General features: G+C 42.5%; 1 protein-coding gene across 4 annotated transcripts in view; it reads left to right on the plus strand.

The window, feature by feature from the left end:
• tax1bp1a (Tax1 (human T-cell leukemia virus type I) binding protein 1a) overlaps positions 1 to 19,291 on the plus strand; it is a 22,285-nt gene extending 2,994 nt beyond the window's left edge. Inside the window, exons 3-17 of one of the 4 annotated variants that reach the window (XM_031323060.2) lie at positions 2,137 to 2,239; positions 2,934 to 3,124; positions 3,558 to 3,713; positions 6,991 to 7,139; positions 7,568 to 7,658; positions 7,791 to 7,976; positions 8,073 to 8,324; positions 8,453 to 8,644; positions 8,755 to 8,827; positions 9,460 to 9,983; positions 12,933 to 13,019; positions 15,098 to 15,284; positions 15,418 to 15,626; positions 16,454 to 16,536; positions 17,711 to 19,291. In XM_031323060.2, coding sequence (XP_031178920.1) covers positions 2,137 to 2,239; positions 2,934 to 3,124; positions 3,558 to 3,713; positions 6,991 to 7,139; positions 7,568 to 7,658; positions 7,791 to 7,976; positions 8,073 to 8,324; positions 8,453 to 8,644; positions 8,755 to 8,827; positions 9,460 to 9,983; positions 12,933 to 13,019; positions 15,098 to 15,284; positions 15,418 to 15,626; positions 16,454 to 16,536; positions 17,711 to 17,918 — 2,691 coding nt within the window. In that variant the 3' untranslated portion in view covers positions 17,919 to 19,291. The remainder of the gene's footprint in view (positions 1 to 2,136; positions 2,240 to 2,933; positions 3,125 to 3,557; positions 3,714 to 6,990; positions 7,140 to 7,567; positions 7,659 to 7,790; positions 7,977 to 8,072; positions 8,325 to 8,452; positions 8,645 to 8,754; positions 8,828 to 9,459; positions 9,984 to 12,932; positions 13,020 to 15,097; positions 15,285 to 15,417; positions 15,627 to 16,453; positions 16,537 to 17,710) is intronic. The other 3 variants (XM_031323061.2, XM_031323063.2, XM_031323062.2) reach the window with 3 other exon arrangements.
• Positions 19,292 to 19,310: the final 19 nt, after the last annotated feature.

Genomic DNA, 19,310 nt, shown 5'->3' on the forward strand with positions numbered 1-19,310 from the left:
TTAGTGTGTTTGGGAACTCTAATGTAAAAATCAACAGGTTTGGGGGATTTAAAAAAAAATATTGATTTGATTTGATTTTCGCACGGATGACATTGTGGTCTTTTTGCCTGCCAGAGGTGATACCTCAGGGAGAGAGCGTTCTCCCTCTTACCTTTCATATCTGTAGGTGTTACCTGTTTCAGACCGAGAGAGACTGAGCAATTAAGCTGACTCGCTGTGAGGATGACTCAGACTGCACGGACAGGCAATGTTCATTTGAGTTGTGCACAGACACCCCCTAGTGGCTGTAACTGTTAATAGTACAATAATAAGGATCCTTGTGTAAAAAAATTGCTCCTAGGTGGTGGTGCACTCAAACTCATACTCATATGCAGTGTGTATACACAGTAAACGTCAAGCTAGGGATTTTTTTTTTTCTTTTTCAGCATGATACTACTTGTTACACACATGATAAATTGAACATATTTGTTTTCCAGTGAAAGCTTGGTTTAGTTTAGGTTGAGTTTAATATTTGAAAGCCGCATGCACACACATACACAGCTCCCTACAAAAAGCCCTGTGGAGGTTTTTGGTCGTGGCATGTTTGCTGGGGTCGGCTGGGAGAAACCCGTTGTGTGAGTGTATAATTAAAGTGTCATCGTGCTGTTCCCTCACACCTTGGCTGAATGATTGATAGCTGCTTTGCCTGTGATTATTTTATAACATCACTCCTGTGTTGGAATGCCTCACCATACCTGACCAAATGTCAGTCAACTTCACTCTGCAATTAGCAAAATTATTTATGTCTGTTCTCTTAAGCAAACACGTGAGCACACAAGCAAACTTGGCAGGTGTCCCATCACAGCCTAGCCTCTCACTGAAATACCTTTTGGATGTGAAAAGAATGTTCTTGGCCCAGGTCTCCACACTGGCAATTACCATTTGTTTGGAATAGCATTATACTGAGTGTAATAGGTTGATAAGCCACACACTGCAATTATTTATCATTCAACAGCATTATCTAACCTGAAAGTTTGACAAATGTTTTGAGTAGCTCAGTTGATTTACTGTTGAAAGTTTGAGCGTCACAATGCCAGGTATTGTTGTCAGGTATTGGCCCATTCTTATTTTTTCCTGGATTTCTTTTTTCTTACTTACATAAATTGATGATAGTTTATTAAAGTATTAAACTGCAGAAATGTTTTTTATGTGAACATGGTAAAACTTTACTGGCATGTTATTATTTAATCTTTGAAAGTCATTTGGCATTTAAATGAAACAAAAGCAAATAATCCCTCCCAGTGTTTTGTGCATCCTATAATTTCCAGTATACCATTGTCGACTAACTGTAATAAATGATTGCGATATGGCAGCTGAGAAACTTTCTCTTGTCCCATCGAGCCACAGGGGATTGAGTTCTCCACAGCTGAAGTGCAGTTATGTAATGTCACAAACACGTATTGCACATGTGAGTTGAAACGAGGTGTTTGTGTGTGCGTGTGTGTGTGTGTGTGTGTGCGCGTGCATGAGCGGCCCAGACAGGGAGAGTGTGCGGTTGTGCGGTTGCGTGCGAGAGATTTACGACGCAGGACCTGAGTTATGATGTTCACAACTCCCTTTCATCATCTGTCACCTAAAAACACATGAAATCCATGGAATTACATCTCCCTTGCCGTTTTGTGTAAAATTTTCACCTTTTCTTCCCTCGTTCTTATTCCCCCCCCCCCTTCTAATTTCCACGTGGGCTGTTCTCTCTCACGAGTCTGCGCATGTGTGTGTACACACACGCAAAGCTACATACACCCCTGCCTTCCCACCCCATTATCACACCTTCACTGCCCCTCTTTTTTGTGAGCCCAAACGGGGAAGGAACTGAGGGGAAGGAGAGAGGAGGAGGAGGTGTGTAGAGGAATAAGGGGCCATGGTTTTAAATGTTTCCATTCTTGCCTTAAACATTGTGTGTAATCCTCCAGATTTCTTCATTCAGTGTTTTTTTTTAAAGTCTAATGATTTGTGAAGAACATTTGTGAAATTTGTGATTTTTTTTTTCCAACATAGTACATATTTGTAGTAGTACAGTAATAGTACACATTAATGTCCAGTAGGGATATCTTTTACGTTGTGGATCACTATTTTCAGTGCTGTTTACGTCCTTAGGTGGGTTGGAGCACAGCCAGAGATTACTACACCTTCCTTTGGTCTCCTATGCCTGAAGACTACGAACCAGGAAGTACTGTGCACAGGGCTGTAGTGTTTCAAGGTACACACACTCACACACTCACACACACACACACACACACACACACACACACACACACACTATGTAAACCACTATACAGACCTAGGATATTCCAAAGTAACTCCTCCATTTTACGGCGTATATAAAAACCAGCACTTTTATTTAATAAGGGAACATAACCGCAAACGGCGGCCTGGGACCTGAGAACCTCTCAAACCACACACACACACACACACACACACACACACAGGGGTTGAGGGCCTGCAAACTGGTTTTACTGGGCCTGGAACGGTCAGATATTACACAGTGAAAATATGAGAGTGTGCTGTGGTGTGTCAGTAGTCAGTAAAACCGGTTGGCTGCCGGATGTTCCGTAGTTACTCCTCTGTCCCAGAAAACCAGGCCTAACATGTGAATGATGTGCTCCCAGTGTAGCCAAAAGCTGCTTGAAATATAAGCATATATAAATGATGGAAATATTGAATGTTTTTAGAAAAATGTACTCTTCCTGCTGTGCTGTGTGGAAGTGGCATTGCTCGCTTGTTTTTATGCATTGTAGTATCTTTTCATTTTGAAGCAGAACAGTTGTAGATAGTGTCGAAATGTTTTGGCCAGGCCTACTTCCTGATTTAAATGAAATAAATGCTACGTGATTAAATGAACGTGAACTCAAATGAAAAACAAAAAGGGAACGCAAACTCTTATCTCTTTGTAGGTTATTATGTTCCTAAATCTGATGGAGAGTTCTACCAGTTTTGTTATGTCACACATGTTGGTGACATTAGAGGAGCCAGTACGCCCTTCCAGTTCAGGTCAGCCACACCCACAGACGAGCTTCTGACTGTTACAGAGGACGACAGCAACTCAGACATACTGGTCGTCACCACCAAGACTGGCCTTCTGGAGGTATGCTACATGAGATAAAGATGTTCATTTTTCTATTTTCCACTTGTTTCTGGGTCTTGGCCCCCATTAAAGGGTCCTACAGCAGGGCACTAGAGCCCTACCAGATCCTGAGGATCTGTTCTGTACCTGAATGTGACCTCTGACCTCACTGAGTAGAGTAAATCCCTCTTTTGGCATTAATAAACTACTACATGATTGTCCTTCAAGACACCAATAGATACATCACACAATATATTATACAACACAAATTTAACCTTATCTAAAACTCAATTCTCAATTCAATTTCAATTATGCATCTTACTACATTTTTCTGGTGTTTTCATGTTGCCATTAAAAGGACAAAACTAAGTGACTTGAACACCAAAATCTTCACAAAGCAAGTACCGTTCTCGCCTTCTTTCTATTTACCCTTAACTTACCTTCTGCCTGGCAGCATGTGGAGGAGGCGCAGCAGGAGCGCAGGGAGCTGCTGAAGGCAATGCGTCTCCTCCAGGAGGAGAAACAGCAGCTGCAGGAGGAGCAGAAACGACTGGCCAGGGAGAGGGAGCAAGAGAGGGAAACGTGCTGCCTGCTGCGGACACATAACCAGGTTAGAGTGATGGCAGGGAGTTATGCTTCTTTTGCACACAACGCACATTAGTATAGATATAGTAGATACAGTTTCTGAATGCATTTATACAATCAAATAAAGGTTTAATATTACTAATCAAAAGTTATTTGTGCAACATTGAGATGAACAACTGTAGCCTGTTCTTCTTTTTTCAAACTCTGCCACCTCTGAGAGGCTCCGCTTCTCGTCCAAATCACAACGCCACAGTCGCAGATACTGTTGCTTTCATTTCAGATGATTTATTTTGTCTTTTAACAAACCGAAAACATGGCAACATTTCTGAGTCTAACGGGAGGTCAAAGATTGTGCTGATGCCCCATTTTACACACAATCCTACATGCTTGCTCAAGTAATCCCCCTCCTTATACCACCGGTGATTATTATCATCTAGTTAATCTTTATAGTTCCAAAAATGATCGCTCAAAAATGTAATATTGATTTATGAGTCGAAAGAAACAAATACATTCTTTCAATAATTCAGCAAATTGGGAACCATTATATTTGTATATACTTTTTCATACTTGAAGTAAGGTTCAGTGTGTTTGCACGTGTGTATTTGTAGATAAATGTGTGCATAGACGGACAGTCTCTCTTTGCACACGTGTGGCGCCAGTTCCTCACCAGTGATCACAGGTCCGAAAACTTTAAAGGCTCAAATTTATGAATAATCTCTGTCCATGTTTGAGAGACACACTGTGTGTGTGTGTGTGTGTGTGTGTGTGTGTGTGTGTGTGTGTGTGTGTGTGTGTGTGTGTGTGTGTGTATGTGTGTGTCTGTCTGTGTGTCTGTGTGTCTGTGTGTCTGTGTGTGCGTGCGCACACCAGTCTTTCTTTCTCTTTTTAACGACCTGACTCAGTGGGCCAGAACGGAATTGGGTCGCAGTTTTCTTGGGCATCTGGCGTCAGGGACGATGCCATCGCAACCACAGAGTGAACAAACATGACGTCAAACACACACACACACACACGCTCATACGCATGCAAAAACTGCCCCCCCCTTCACTCTCACAATCACATTCAGGTTGCACACCACAGGGCCCCTCTAATGTGCATTCACACATGCACAAGCGTACACACACAAACACACTCATTATGCCACCCGCCTGCAAACCCTTTTAGTCTGTGTGTGGAATGAGAGGAGGGTAGTCCGCAAAACCGCCTGCCTGAAAAAAGAGCCCTGCCCAGCCTCAGGGACAAACACCACTCAGTCACGCGATTCAGTGGCCACTGCTTTCTCACTGTCTATTTTCTTTCTGTCTGTCTGTCTGTCTTTTTTGTCTGCCTGTCTTCCTGTCTGTCTCTGTCTTTGTCTTTCCCAATTTTCAATGTTTTTATTTTGGAGTTGGTTTATAGAAATTAAAAAAATAAGTTATTTTGCTACAGCAAGGTGAAGAAAAATATACAGTACATTTGGGAATATTATTCATAATTCAACAAAAACCTTTTTTGAAAGTTAACTTCTACCTCAATTCCATCTACTTTTTACTTCATTCACTCACTCACCAGAATGAGTCAGATTTCAGATGTTTGCATGTTATGAGTTGCTCATATGATAAGCAATATCTTGGCACACACGCCTAAAAACAGTCAACTCAAGTAAACTCAATGAAAGCAGAGAGAGGGGTGGCAGAAGGAGGGAGAAGTGAAACACTGAAACTTGCCAAAAGATTTGTGAGTTTGAATTTAGTCTCATATCGCCCCCTAGTGCAGCTCTCCGGTCTAGGCTCAGAGTAAGAGCAGGCTGCTTTGAGTTAGTCCGCTGCTCTTTTTACGAAGGACAAAATCGCCATAAATTACGTGGTAATACACACACACACTCTGTTATTACCATGCTGCTTTTCGTTCAACAGGCATGTCCATCTGTAGATATACGACTTGTGTGAGTAGGTGTGTGTCTCTTTTGTAGAGCATTTACAGTAGGTGTGTTAGCTCATACGAGGCTGATGAAAATATACTAGAGTTTAACATGAAAAACATAAGTACATATTTTGTGGCTGCTAATTTTACGAGTACACTTTTTATAAGGTCTTTATGCACTGCTAAAGTGCTTCTCAAACACCAGCCGTAAAAATCATACAGTAATCTACACAGAGCCAAGCCCAGAGGGAGACAGGCCTGAGTATGCATTGGTGTGTGCATGTGCACTCTGTCCTTTTTGAATGATGGCTGTACTATCTGCCTGTCTCCATATGTCCTTGGATGTGCAGCTGTGTGTCCGTCTTTCTGTAACCGTGTGTGTGTGTGTGTGTGTGTGTGTGTGTGTGTGTGTGTGTGTGTGTGAGACTGAGTGTGTGTGTGTGTGTGTGTGTGTGTGTGTGTGTGACTGAGTGTGTGTGAACGCGACAAATTGAAAGGAGGGTGTGTGCAGAGGAATGTTGTTCTGTCACAACCAATATTGGCTGTGGATGATTTACCGTCCTTTACTGCTGATTAGCAGCAAGTTCAAACAAGGCATTTCCTCTGCGGTCAACCCACACAGAGAAAAAAGACCTTGTATATGATTTGTTGTGCTCCTCTGTGGCAATTGTTTTAAGGAATTCATTGATACTAGCAAGCATTTGTTCAATAACCTCAGACACTGAGTGGGTGTTCTGCATCCATCAAAAGGCTTGATATCAGTCATGATGTTATTTATGTATGGTGATTTGTGATTGATAAGATAAGACTGATCCCCAGGGGAGAAATGTCACATGTCACAGCTGCACTTGAAGCAGGCTATAGAGGTAGGGAACAGAAAAAGTATTTAAAAGAAAATAATAATAATAAAATAAAATAAAACCTGGTTGAAACAAGATTTAAAAGCTACTTTATATGATTTACAATACTTTAGACCATATACATGAATTAGGATTTTTTTGCAAATATTTGAAAATTATAGATGTGAAAAATTCCAAAAGTCCAGTAGTGCAAATCTTAAACATTTTAGACAAAAACTGAACATTCATTTATTTTTGTAAAGAAGTAGACTACTTAAGTTGTAGGTATACCTAAAAAAGTGCCAACGGAGTGTAGGTACAAATGATAAATGTTATACAACATATAATAGATCCTGTATATGCAACATGACCGTCGTACGTCACAAATAAATAAAAAAAAAATAAAAATAGTAGCATCTGTGATTAATCAGAAGCGTTGCATAAGTTCCTGACTTTGTTTAGCATTAATTCTCCTCCGCCAAGTTCAGCCTGCTGATTCAGCTACTGTGATTGGCTGTAGCGCCTGTCACTGTGATCCACAGCGGCTTCTTTGTCCTGCAGGAGCTGCTGCGCTCGTCGCAGGGCCTGTCAGAAGAGAGGGAGGATGTGAGGAGGAGGCTGACAGAGGCCATGGACCGTGTCCGCCAGCTGGAGGAGGACCTGCTGGGAGTCACCCAGAGAGGCCTGCAAAAGGAGACGGAGCTCGATTGGTGAGTGGAGAATGCTCACACATGACCATCAATCATCCAAACTCATCCATTTCTGTGAGGATGTGACTGTTTAAATAACTGTGTTTGAAGAGGATTTCTTGCCTGTCTTCTGCTTCCTCAACATCTTCATCATTCCAGTCGTCTACATTGTGTGCACAAAAATAATGCAAGGCGCAAAACACAGCCTCAAAAAAGTTTTTCCTCAACCCCTTAAAACAGATTTTACTGGCATCCAGTGGGCCGTGGTTAATAGTTTGAGAACCTACACACACACATTATACCATTAGAAAGGTCTTCTGAGGTTTTCTACTTGTTGTTACTAAACAGTAGCATGAATGGCATTGAGAATTAGTGTAATATAATGATGTGGGTGGATTGGTTTGAGGATGAAGCTGTACAAAACTTAATTTCATCATTTAATGTCACAGTCTGCGTGACCGTCTGAAGAAGCTGACAGCAGAGAGAGACAGCCTGGAGAGCCTGCTGAAGAATGAGAAAGATGAGCGAGACCTCTACAAGGTGGGAGAAAGCTCGTCATATAGTTGAAAGGCTGGATAAATGAAAAGGTGCATTTTGACTAACAAAGCCTGTGTGATTCCGTCTTTATTCTGACTTTTGCACTTTTTTCTGTCTCTGTTGTCACATGTGTAGGCCCACTTGCGCAGCACCGAGCTGGAGAACACTAAGTTGAGCGCAGAGCTGCAGATGCTGAAGGCGGTGGAGCTGAATCGGGAGGTGACCATTGCCCAGTTCCAGGAGGAGCTGGACAGGCTCAGGCTCTGCGTTGCCCAGCGGGACAGCCTGGAGAAAGAGCTGCTGGCACACAAGGCCGACAAGGTAGTGGTGGTCGTACCCATATGTGTGTGTCTGTGTGGTAAAATCAGTTAATCTGTATATGTAATTCATGTATAATTTCCCTCGCCATGTCTTTAGGCAGATCTGGCCCGTGTGCGTGAGCAGCTCCGTCAGGCAGAGGAGCAGCTTCAGGCGTCCCGGCAACAGGCCTCCCTGCTGGCCTCGGAGCTCCGCGACTCAGCCAGCGCCCGTGACCACACGATGACCGAGCTGTACCGCGCCCGCTTGGAAGCTGACAAGCTCCGTGCCAGTCTAGCCGATGCTCAGGCCGAGTGCCAACGCATGGAGAGCCAGCTAGACCGCATGAGGAGCACTGCACAGAAGGAAGTGGTCAGTGTCCATCTTCTGTTTTGTTGTTTTGTCTTTATCTATGAGAAGCCAGGAGGACTGAGGGAATTCTGAAGCAAGCCATGGAAAAAGGGTTTTGAAAATGTCCTCTGTATTTCCTTCCCTACCAGTGTGTCGGGACCAGTGGGGAGATGACGCCCAGCATGATGGTGGTGTCAGAGGCAGAGGCCGGGCTGCAGAGAGAGGTGGAGGAGCTGAAGCTGCGTCTTCACATGGCGGCTGAGCACTACAAGGAGAAGTACCGGGAGTGTCAGCGCCTCCGCAGACAGGTGGCCAAACTGAACATAACTGAGTCACAGGGGGTGAGTACTTTTATAGTAAAACTTCTACAAAAGGAAATATTACACGCAGGCCAGTTTATGTCTAAAGCAGTAGGAAAAACATGTTTTTGCAAAAAAATTTTTTTTTGCAGGAGCCAAAGAGAAATGCATCCACAGAGACAACACAGGAGCCACTGACCCCTAGTCCAGAGTCACCGACAGCAGGTACACATTCAACTGCAAAAGTATATACAATAAATATATATATATATATATATATATATATATATACATACTGTATAGATGCATGTTTTGACACCATGCCAACTATATATATGGTTTTGTATGTCTGGCCAATTGCTTAAACTTGATCTGCATCAGTGTTCCAATATTCATTGTAGAAAAGGTACTCTCACCTCTTACTTGTTCTTTGTTTTTTTGTTTTTGACATAAGGAAAAGTGAGTGTTGTGACTCACTTTTACTTGACTGGACAATACACTTTTTGACTATGCTTCTGCTATCACTCCATATGACAAGACACACTAACACGCACATCTTAAAACAACAGGTTGATGCAGATTCTCTATCTAAAAAATGTCAAGATTATTTCTTGAAAATGTAGAAAGTAAATAAACGTAGATGAGCCTGGGTACAGGATAGTGATTACACCAAACATGTTAATTGCAGTGTTTCTTTGTCCTGTTTTTTATTACCACTGTTAAAAGATATTTTTTTAAGTGATTGTATTGAAATATCCATCATTAGCAATTTTATTCAAGTGCTAATACCTGAATCAACAACTGTCCTGCTGACTATGTATGATCTTTGTTCTCTCTTACTTTGGGTGTTTTTACAGGGAATATAGCTACTGCAGTCCTACAAGAAGACGCTGAGATGACAATCACACCAGAACCTAATAACAGGGAATCCACACACACTGATGCATACATTAGCACAGAGAGGGAAGAAAGACAGAGAGAGAAAATGCCAAAGGAGAGGGCCGAGGTGGAGGCTGAGGGAGAAGAAAACCAAGGGGAGGACAGGGAGAGAGTAGACCAAGAGAAAGAAAAAGAGGAGAAGAAGGACAGCCTGCCAGAGGAGAGCCTAAGGATGACGAGCTGGGTGGAGGTAGAGAACGAGAGGCAGAGTGCCGAAGTGAACAGCGAGGCGGAAATGGTAGGGAAGGCCGAGGAAGTGAGGGATGTTGTGGAACACCAGATGCTGCTGGAGGTGGAGGGGAGGAGCATGGGGGAGGCAGAGAAGGCACAGACTTGCTCGGTGGAGGAGGAGCTGGCAATGATGGAGGAGAAGTGGAGGCAGCAGTGTGCGATCAACGAGACGCTCAAACAGCGGCTGGCCAACGAGGAGGAACGATTCAGAGTAAGACGCACACAAACATGGACACCATATGAGGGATCAGTGCTCTCCCATTGGTCAGAGGTTGTGTACAAGCCCTGAAGCAAGGCAGCTACTTAGTTATATTGTCCTGTATTCATCTTTGATCTTTAACATAAGTCTGACTCATTTTATAAGTTTTTTGGTGTAAACAAATCACACAATAGCATTTACTGTCTACTCATATGTTTATGAACACAGTGTTCTAAGGGTGTATCTTTTTTATGTGAAATTAGGGCTTTGGACTTATGACATATTTTCATGTCACATGAAATGTCACAAAATAGTAATAAATGCTAATTCTAACCGGCAATTTCCACTGGATGCGTAACGGCTGCGGAGTCAATATGTTTCCATTAAAGTCAATGTGTGTATTTCCACTGACTGCGGAACGGCTGCGTTTCGGCTTCGTCACAGCGGACGGTCCGCAGCCCTCCGGTGCAGATATGCAGAGCTTCTATTTTTGCCGGACGCCGGAGAGCTCCGCAGCAATTCAGCACAATTCAGATTGTGCGGGACAGGAAGTCAAGCACAGAAACAAAATAAAGCATCCGGTTAATTTAGTAAGTAAAATACACCGTGCTCACGGCGGATCATATTTTTGTGGTTCTATTCTACGTGAATTTGCGAGATCTTGTGGGTCGTCGTGACTACTGCTGTCAGTCATGGCCGCAGCCGTGCCGCAACAAATCCGGACCTAGTGGGTATTGACGGACGGCGGAGCACGCAGCCGTTCCGCAGCGGAGCCAGTCCGCAGATGTTCCGCATCCAGTGGAAATCCGGAGTAAGTCCCCAAAGTCCAAAATCAAATCTTCAAGTAGGTCGTTATGTCCAAACTACAGTGCAAAAATCCAATATTACATTTACAATAATATAAAACAAAGAAAAGCAGCAAGTCCTTACATTTGAGAGGCTGGAACCAGCGAAATGTCTGGCTTTTCTTCCTTTATTTTGCTTAATAAATTACCTGAACATTAATAATCAATATTGAATACTTTTCTATTTGATTAATATGGCAATTGTTACAAAACATTCTAAAAGAAGCAACAACAAAAAACTATGAGACAAACTTTGAAAAAGTGTCTTATGATTGCGGACTCAAGGAGAGAGGGTAAAGCTGGCAGCACTCAGATACATTAACTAATTGTTGTTGGAGGACTATTGTGTCAATTGGGTTATAAATAGCAACAATTACACTTAGTACACTTGGTACACAGAGTAGCAAATGGTCATAACAGTTTACATGAGCATGCATTAAACAGAGTAACCGGGTTACTCCATGCCACACATGAGCCAGTGTGTGTGGTATGTGTGTGTGATTCAATACGAGCACTTGAGCTTGTTGCGTCTATGTGGGCCTGTTGCATTTTGCGTGCGAATGTCTGCCAAAGTACCTACTGGCATTTAAACTCCATGAGTGAGTGTGTGTTTATCGGCGCTGTAAATAAGGCTCTCCGCTGTCTTTGATAGAGTCTCCTGTCTGAGGCGAGTGCCCCGGGCCCCGAGCCACTCTGAATGGCCCCGGAGACTGACAAGATAGGCAGCCGCAGAGCACCATGCTTTACGGCTGTTTACATCAGCCACCCAGAGGATGGGCCCAGGGAGAGGAATAGACAGAGAGTGAGGGGTTGGAGGGGGCCACAGAAATCCACTGTTGCAGAATCCCTTCACCTGAACTTAACCCTCTAATGCTACGCAGTAAATTTATGAAAGAGGGGGAGGGCGAGAGAGGACAGAAGGAGATAAAAGAGAATGACGGGGAAAGCCGAAGAAGCAAACTGAATTTAAGAGTCAGACATGAAGCACAAAAAGAAACCGCGGGAAGGGAGGGGATTTGGAACCTTTGCGATGGGATAAAATGAGAGAAGAGCAGGCAACTAGCCATGTAAACTATCCCACAGAGTCAGTCCTGTTAGAACGTAAGAGATTTACTACGATCCCCTGGTCCGCTCCAGTCTGCCCTGTGCACAGACTGTGTTTCTGTGGCTCTCGCTGTGTGTTTTACAGGAAGCACCACACATTTGACGCCGATCCAGGTTAAATAAAACTCAACCGACCAAATATTTAGTTCACTTGCTTTCCTTGATTCCTCTTCGTCGGTTAACACAAATGGAGTGAAAATAAAGGGAAAGGGTTCGTATCAGTGGCATTAAAGTTAAGATGCACCCTTTTCATCAACTCTGGGAGAATCTGTCACCATTTATGTTAGTTTGTTATTTTTGGAGCTGAATCGATTTGTCAATGTACAGATCATTAATCAACAACTATTCTGATATTTGATTAATTGAGTTTAAGCACTTTTAAGCCAAAATGCCTTAAGCCAAAAACACTCCCTAGTTTCAGCTTTTCAGTTGTGAGTTTTTGCTGCACTTGTTTCTTCTATGTGATATAAATAAATTCAATTTTTGGTTTTTGGACTGGTGGTCGGAATAAACAAGACATTTGAAGATGTTGCTTTGGGCTTTGGGAGATTTTATAGACTACACATTAATCATTGAAAACAATAGATCAATACATTACGAAAGTAATTGTTAGTTGCAGCCCTAATTATTTTATTATTCAACCTCTGCCTTACCTGTCTACTATTTGGAGCAGTGGCGAGCTACATTGTTGCATGTGTGTCTTTCTGTGATATGCAAAACAGCATGAGCAATATCTTTTGTCACAATCGTCTTTCATTTTCACTAATGTTATTATTATTATTACTATTATTATTATTATTATTAAGGGGACATGTTATACATCATCAGATAGTTGACAGTAGACAGATGACTAGGGAGAGAGATGGGGATTGACGGAACAATGGTTGCACGCCTTAAGCACAATGATTGGCGTCTTAAAGGCAATGTTATATATTGAATTTGATGTTATTTGATGTGTACACATAATATCATTCTGTGCTGCATTTGTATGAACTCTTTCCTCTGTCTGTAGGTGCACATGGCAGAGCGAGCCAGCGAGGTGACAGAGCTGAAGCGAAACCTCGCTCAGGCCCTCAGAGACAAAGAGCAACTACAGGAGGTAAATCAGCCACACCAAGTGCACACTATACAGCAGGGGTATTCAATTATCATTTAAAGAGGTCCAGTTACTAAAATTAGCTCCCAGCAAAGGACCAAACCTCACAAGGTCTAAATTGCATCATGTCATGTCAGCAATATTTATTGTCAATTTTCCGAGTAGGGTACTTTTAACATAGACAAATTGAACTTGCATTACAATTGTATGAAAAACAAATTCAATCTTTACCATAAATACAAATTAGTTCTAGCACAATGAACTTAAGGCCTACATTTCAAGTAAAAACAAAACAAGATAGAATCTTCTGAATAAAATAAATAACAAATGCCTCTTTTAGAAAAGCTGCAAACAGAGCTTAGGGCAGCCCCTTTTCTCTTTGTTCTTACTCTTTCTACCTTTTTTTCTACTCCCCTTTCTAGTGAGAGAAATGGGCCTGTGACTGCCCTGCCAGTAGTTTGAATTTTGACTTGAATGGAGTTAGTGCCATTCTCGTAGGTGCTCGTTGGTGAGCTTGGAACACAGCCAGAAAGTAGCAGGGTCAGTTGCTTCATGCTGTCATCTCTCTCACATCTCTCAGATGATGTTATTCTCTCGAGCGAAATGTCCACACACCGTTGAGTGCAACGTAGGAAAACTTTTTTGCACACCTCTTTTGTCGGGCAGGTGCGTAGGATATGATCAAAAGTAGCAGATCAAAAGCTTAGAGAAAGTCCCGCACACTGACCATTACGCAAGTAATAATTTATTTAGAAAAATACAACATTTCAGTCTTAGACCTTCATCAGGTAAACACACCGTTGAGTGAAATGATTGCCATATCAACTGGTTTAGCTGCGCTCGCGGCCTACAGCTGCGACTATCGGACAAAAAAAACAAGGCTCCATGAGGATTATTATTTATTCTCATTAATTTATCAGAAATCGGTCACAGGTCTGGATTGAACAGTCACTTGGTCCAGGTCCAGACCACGGTCCGCAATTTGGTGATACCGGCTGTACAGTATAAGCTTTATAAACACGACTGGTTGTTTCCAGTACAGTGTTGTAACTTCCATATGCTTTCAAACTACAGACATTTCCATATTAACAGAAAACTACTGATAGTAGAACTCACCTATGTAGATAATGTAGGCTCTCAATTAAAGTCCATAGCAGTATCATCACATTCAATTATGAGCGTTTTAGTGCATTTTCTGAAGTCATCCCTGTAGCTTTTCCTTCCCTTCTCCATACTTCCCACTACCCACTAATTAATACATCTATACTTGCTTCTTTTGCCCATCGCTACAGTGCCATTAGACAGTGCAAATGCCACGCGACATGTCTGTTTAACCTTCCCAACCCTGGTTTAAATGTTAAACCTGATAGCTGCACACTAATGAAGTCGTCAAGAGAGGAGGTCAGGGGGGAATAGCGGGAGGAAGGAGGGAAGTAAAAGAGGGAGAGGGCGAGTGCCTCTATCAGCAAAGCCAGAGCAGAGGGAGCCAGAGTCCGAAACCCATTACAGTAATGAGTAGGGTACTAATGCTCTTGCTTCAGATATAATCACAAAGGGCAGAAACAATGTAGAGGGGAAACTTAACTCTGAGCTGAAGATACTTACTCACCGTGTGGTTCCAACAGTGAAACTGCGCCATGGAAACCCTGATTGAATTTCTTTTTTCATGGCTATTGTCATCGGTCTCTCTTTCTTCAAACAGATCATGTTGGCTTGTGCTGACAGTGTTTACACATTTAGCTACAACAAAGATCTGCAACGGAGGATTTACTGTGAAAGGAAAACGTGAAAATATAGCTGACGTCATACTGAAATACAGAAAATAATGACAAATATTTATAGTATAAATGTATGAAATAAGAATTTGTAAGCAACTATGGGAAAATGCACAGTGTGTGTCTAATGTGTTTATGCTGTGGCATCTTTTTGCAGTTTGGCTTCCTATCTGTATGTTTTCAAAGTGATTGCATAGTCTAATGAGCACCAGAAATATCAGTTTAAAAGACAATGTTAACAATATGTAGTTTATCCCTGTGAGGTACTGTGATGTGGGATGGATTTTGTCTCCTTCTCCCCTCCAGGAGCTGCAGCGCTTTGTGTCCAGGCAGAGGGAGCAGGAAGCTGGTGTTCAGGGTGCTGAGATCAGGCAGCCGATGGTGCTGCGCTACCCCCTGCCATACCCACAGGACCCCTCTCCTCCACCACTGGTTCCACACAGGCCTGCTGAGTTGCAGTACGGCAACCCGTACTCCACTGACACCACAAGAGGTGAGAGGAAGTAAAACATTTTAAAGACTCTTTCATGTTCTCTTCGACTCTGCATCCGTCTGTTCTCCTTCAGTTATATTTTGCTGCAATTTGGTCAGGACAAACCCTCCCATGTCTTACTGTTTTTTTCTAGACTTGGTGGATGTTGCGCTTTCTCCTGAGCACATGTCCCGTCCTCCGCCTGAGGCCCCACCCTGCGCCCCTCCCTGTGCACCCCCAATCACACCCCCGAGCCCGGGCCCCGGGGCACCAGGCTGGGACCGAGAGGTGGTCTGCATCCAGCCCTCCCGCAGCACGAGCCCCCCTGAGAGCCTGGAGCCTCCACCGGAGGAGCCAAGAAATGTAAGTGCATACGAACATACAGGACGGTATACAGGACGACTAAAACCCAGGCTTGTGTCACATTCATTAACAAGCCAACAAACTGGAATTATTTTGGAGTATCTGTATCAATCAGAGGTTTCACATGCATCAGATTATGCAAACATAATTTATTTCTGCCCGCTCTCCTCAAAGATAGAATTAATGATGAAAACATTTCGTACAACCATAATTGATCACAGCTTCAATTTGATCTCATTACAGAAATATGTCTGGTATCCTTTTGTAGAACTGTCTACCCATTTTCAAAGCAACATAAGTGCATGACAAACCAACTGTGATCCCAGCCTTTGCCTTCCTACCCTCACTTTGTGTTTTCAGCATCCAAAGCATTGCTGTCACGGTAATCCCTCTCTCTGTCCATCTCTGGAGTGCTCCTCCTCACTGAATGAAGGGAATAGTAGCTTGCCCTTAAAAGATGAAGCTATGAACTAATTTGCATAAAGCTCTAATTACTGTCACTCCTCAGAGCTCAAGAGAGACGAAGATAACAAGGGCTTGGAGAGTAATTAGGGGAGATTTTGCAAAGGGACAGACCCAAGACCCGTTAGTGGCTGTCGGATTATATGTTGTTGTTTTGGAGCAATAGAGATTATTGAGGAAGGTTTTTTTTAGGAAGGTGTGTTGCTCTTTAAATAGCAACATGACACGTAGCTGTAGTGGTGCAGTTATTTGATTTTTTTTATTACATCTTCAAAGGTTGCGTTTGTGTGTGCACACAGCTCTATGAGCGAATAGATGGCCATCATTTTCCATCCTTTTGTGTGCGTTTGTGTTGTGTTTCATAGGCTGCTGATGGCGCTCAGCCGTCCTGTGATCATCAGTCCAGTAGACGTAGAGAAGCCAGGGGCAGCTTCTGCTTTGACTCCAGGTAGTGTGCCTACTCACACACATACTTTAGAATAAATAGACTTTTCAAAATCAAAACACATGATGAAGAAACAAGATTACACAAGCAGAGACAAGGGCATCGATTAAAACAGATAGCAAAGAGAGGTTAGGGAGGGTTTTCTTTTCCCAGTGCCAGTGGTGAGTCACACAAGGCTAATATAAAAATAAAATAGAAATTAAAATCCCTTGCTTTTTGGCTAGACCTGCAGGCCAGGTTGGCTAGCTGACTTCACAGGGTAAAGTGGTGGCAGTTTTCATGGTCATGTGTACACCAAGGGTTGAATATTCATCCCTGCAGACTATCGAAATACATAAATTTGTCCATTTTCTTGTTTAACGTTACTGTCATATCTGAGTATGAAGCCCTTTAAAACCACGTGTGTGTCTACATTTGACACTTAAATGCGACCTGCCTGATAGGATAGTCATCGGACATATATCCGCACGGATATAACGTTATTGCATGCATCCAAAATGGCACAAAATGGTGCAAGAGAGAGCGTTCTTCTTTTCTGTTTATTTAGTTTATCTTGTAATGGTGGCAGGGCCCGTACAAGAAATGCTTTGTTGAGGAGAGAGCAGTGGAGACAGCAGGTCTCAGCTGGGCTCCAGCCCCTTGTTTTTATTGAAGACTAGCCACGCACAAAGCACACACATTTCATTTACTATAAATTCTTCCCAAAAACCACGTTATGAAATTTAAAAGCTTTTATAGTGAAACAGCAAAATCAGGGCATGTTGGGTTTTCATCAGCAGTAAGTTAACACCACTCCTACAGTGTATATATATATATATAACAGTAAAATATAGCAGATATCCGAAAAATAGGCCACCTCGGCATGTGGTCTGGCTGATCGGATCCCACTGCTAGCAAGATCCTGGCGTGATCGGATGACAAAAGTTGCATTGAAAAGACGAGTGTAACCGCGGCCAAACCGAGCAACAATTGCAACAGAGGAAGGGGAATTAAAAACATACAACATATGCTGTCATTGTTTGTCATTTCTTATGTAGGGATGTTTATAAAAGTCATAGTCTAATTTTGACTGAATGCAACAACGGTTAAGTCAGTGTACATATTACCACAATATGATCCGAACCAAACGGACCCATCTCACCTGTCTCCCCACTACACTCTCCTCTTCTCTCTCCAGTAGTGTTCACAAGCGCTGCCCGCTGTGCGAGGTGATCTTCCCGCCCCACTTTGAGCAGCGCAGCTTCGAGCAGCACGTGGAAAGCCACTGGAAGGTCTGCCCCATGTGCTCCGAGCAGTTCCCCCTCAACTGTCAGCAGCAGCTCTTCGAGAGACACGTCCTCACGCACTTTGACGGCCACGTGCTCAACTTCGAGCAGATTGAATGAAGGGTGTAAAGGGCAAGCCTAGAATTCTGACATACCGTATGAGTAAATGTGTGTCGTCAGCTTTTGGGTTAAGTTGTCTTGTTAATAAACAATCATTAGCACTTTTTCCAAATCTTAACAAAGGTTAGAAAGAATGTAGTCCAGGAAGCAGAGTTTGTCCCGTGGCGGCTACTCCACCACGGTGTTTTATTAAGTAGGGTAGCTTTCACCTTGAATACACCATGAGCGAAAGGAGTCATTAACACTCGGGAAACGTGCCACGGTCCTTTACTTTTCTATCATTTCTATGCTCATCTTTCTGCTTCAAGGGACTAAAGCACCATAGGTAGTGCATGCATTTGTTCTGTTTTTTCGAAACTAATAAAATTTCAGCCATTCAAGCGAAAAGAGTGAATTGTAGCAGGAGCTTGAACCAGGGCTTTGAAGCAAAAGCATTTTAGTATGTCAATGTCCCTGTTCTTTAACTACATTAAATATTATATACAATGAAGATTATCACGTGATAAAGCAGCCAAGGCATCTTCATCTTTTAATTGTCTATTGCTTGGAAAGGCAGAAGGGATAATTTTTTTTTAAGTGTAAATGCAGAGTGAGATCTGAATATGCGATGTCTTAAAGAGTCATCTGAGTGTGTATATTTAATTGAAGAGTGATGTGGTGGAGATTTTTTTTTTTTTATTAGTTGAATGGGAAGTGATCTTTGATTTCTCCCAAAACTACAGTAACACTGTACGTACAAGACGCCAGATGGTTTAAACAAAAACAGCACTACGTTTTCATGTATCTGCACTAAATAAGGCTTTATTCTGAATGTACTGTACATATGAAAATAAGTATAAGTTGTGGAGAGACCTGTGAATTACTGTCGTGACCCTGCCTCCCTTCATTGTTACTTCCTTAATGTTTTAGTGATGAAAGAATGATGATGGAAGTTTTACTTTCTGGTCAGTTGGTAAGAAACTGGGCTGGTCTCTTTATTTTACTGGAGATACTGTCACATTTTAGGCAAATAGACACTGGACAGCTAAGTTACAGACACTTTTGTTTGTTATGTAATTCCACGTTTTAAAGTTAGAACTGTAAAGAAAAAGTCATTGCTTTGTGTGCAAGTCCAAATCACGAGTGAGTGTCATTTCTATGTGTGTCTCCGCAGGGCTCCACATCACCGCTTGTCTCTTTTCTGTCATTACAAAGTGATCCCTGACAGTGTTGTATTCAGGCTTTAAAAATTGCACATGCCCAGTAATCACAAAGGCAAATGTGTGTGTATGTCATGTGTCCGATGCAGCCCTTTTCATGTGAGAATGTCAGGACGGTGGTTTAATTGTGTACTGCAAAGATCTTTATGAATAAAGTAAGCTTGTCTTGATGCATTTAGCTGTATTGTTTTCT

The sequence above is a fragment of the Sander lucioperca genome, chromosome 16 (genome assembly GCF_008315115.2).
Source record: "Sander lucioperca isolate FBNREF2018 chromosome 16, SLUC_FBN_1.2, whole genome shotgun sequence".
Classification (NCBI taxonomy): domain Eukaryota; kingdom Metazoa; phylum Chordata; class Actinopteri; order Perciformes; family Percidae; genus Sander; species Sander lucioperca.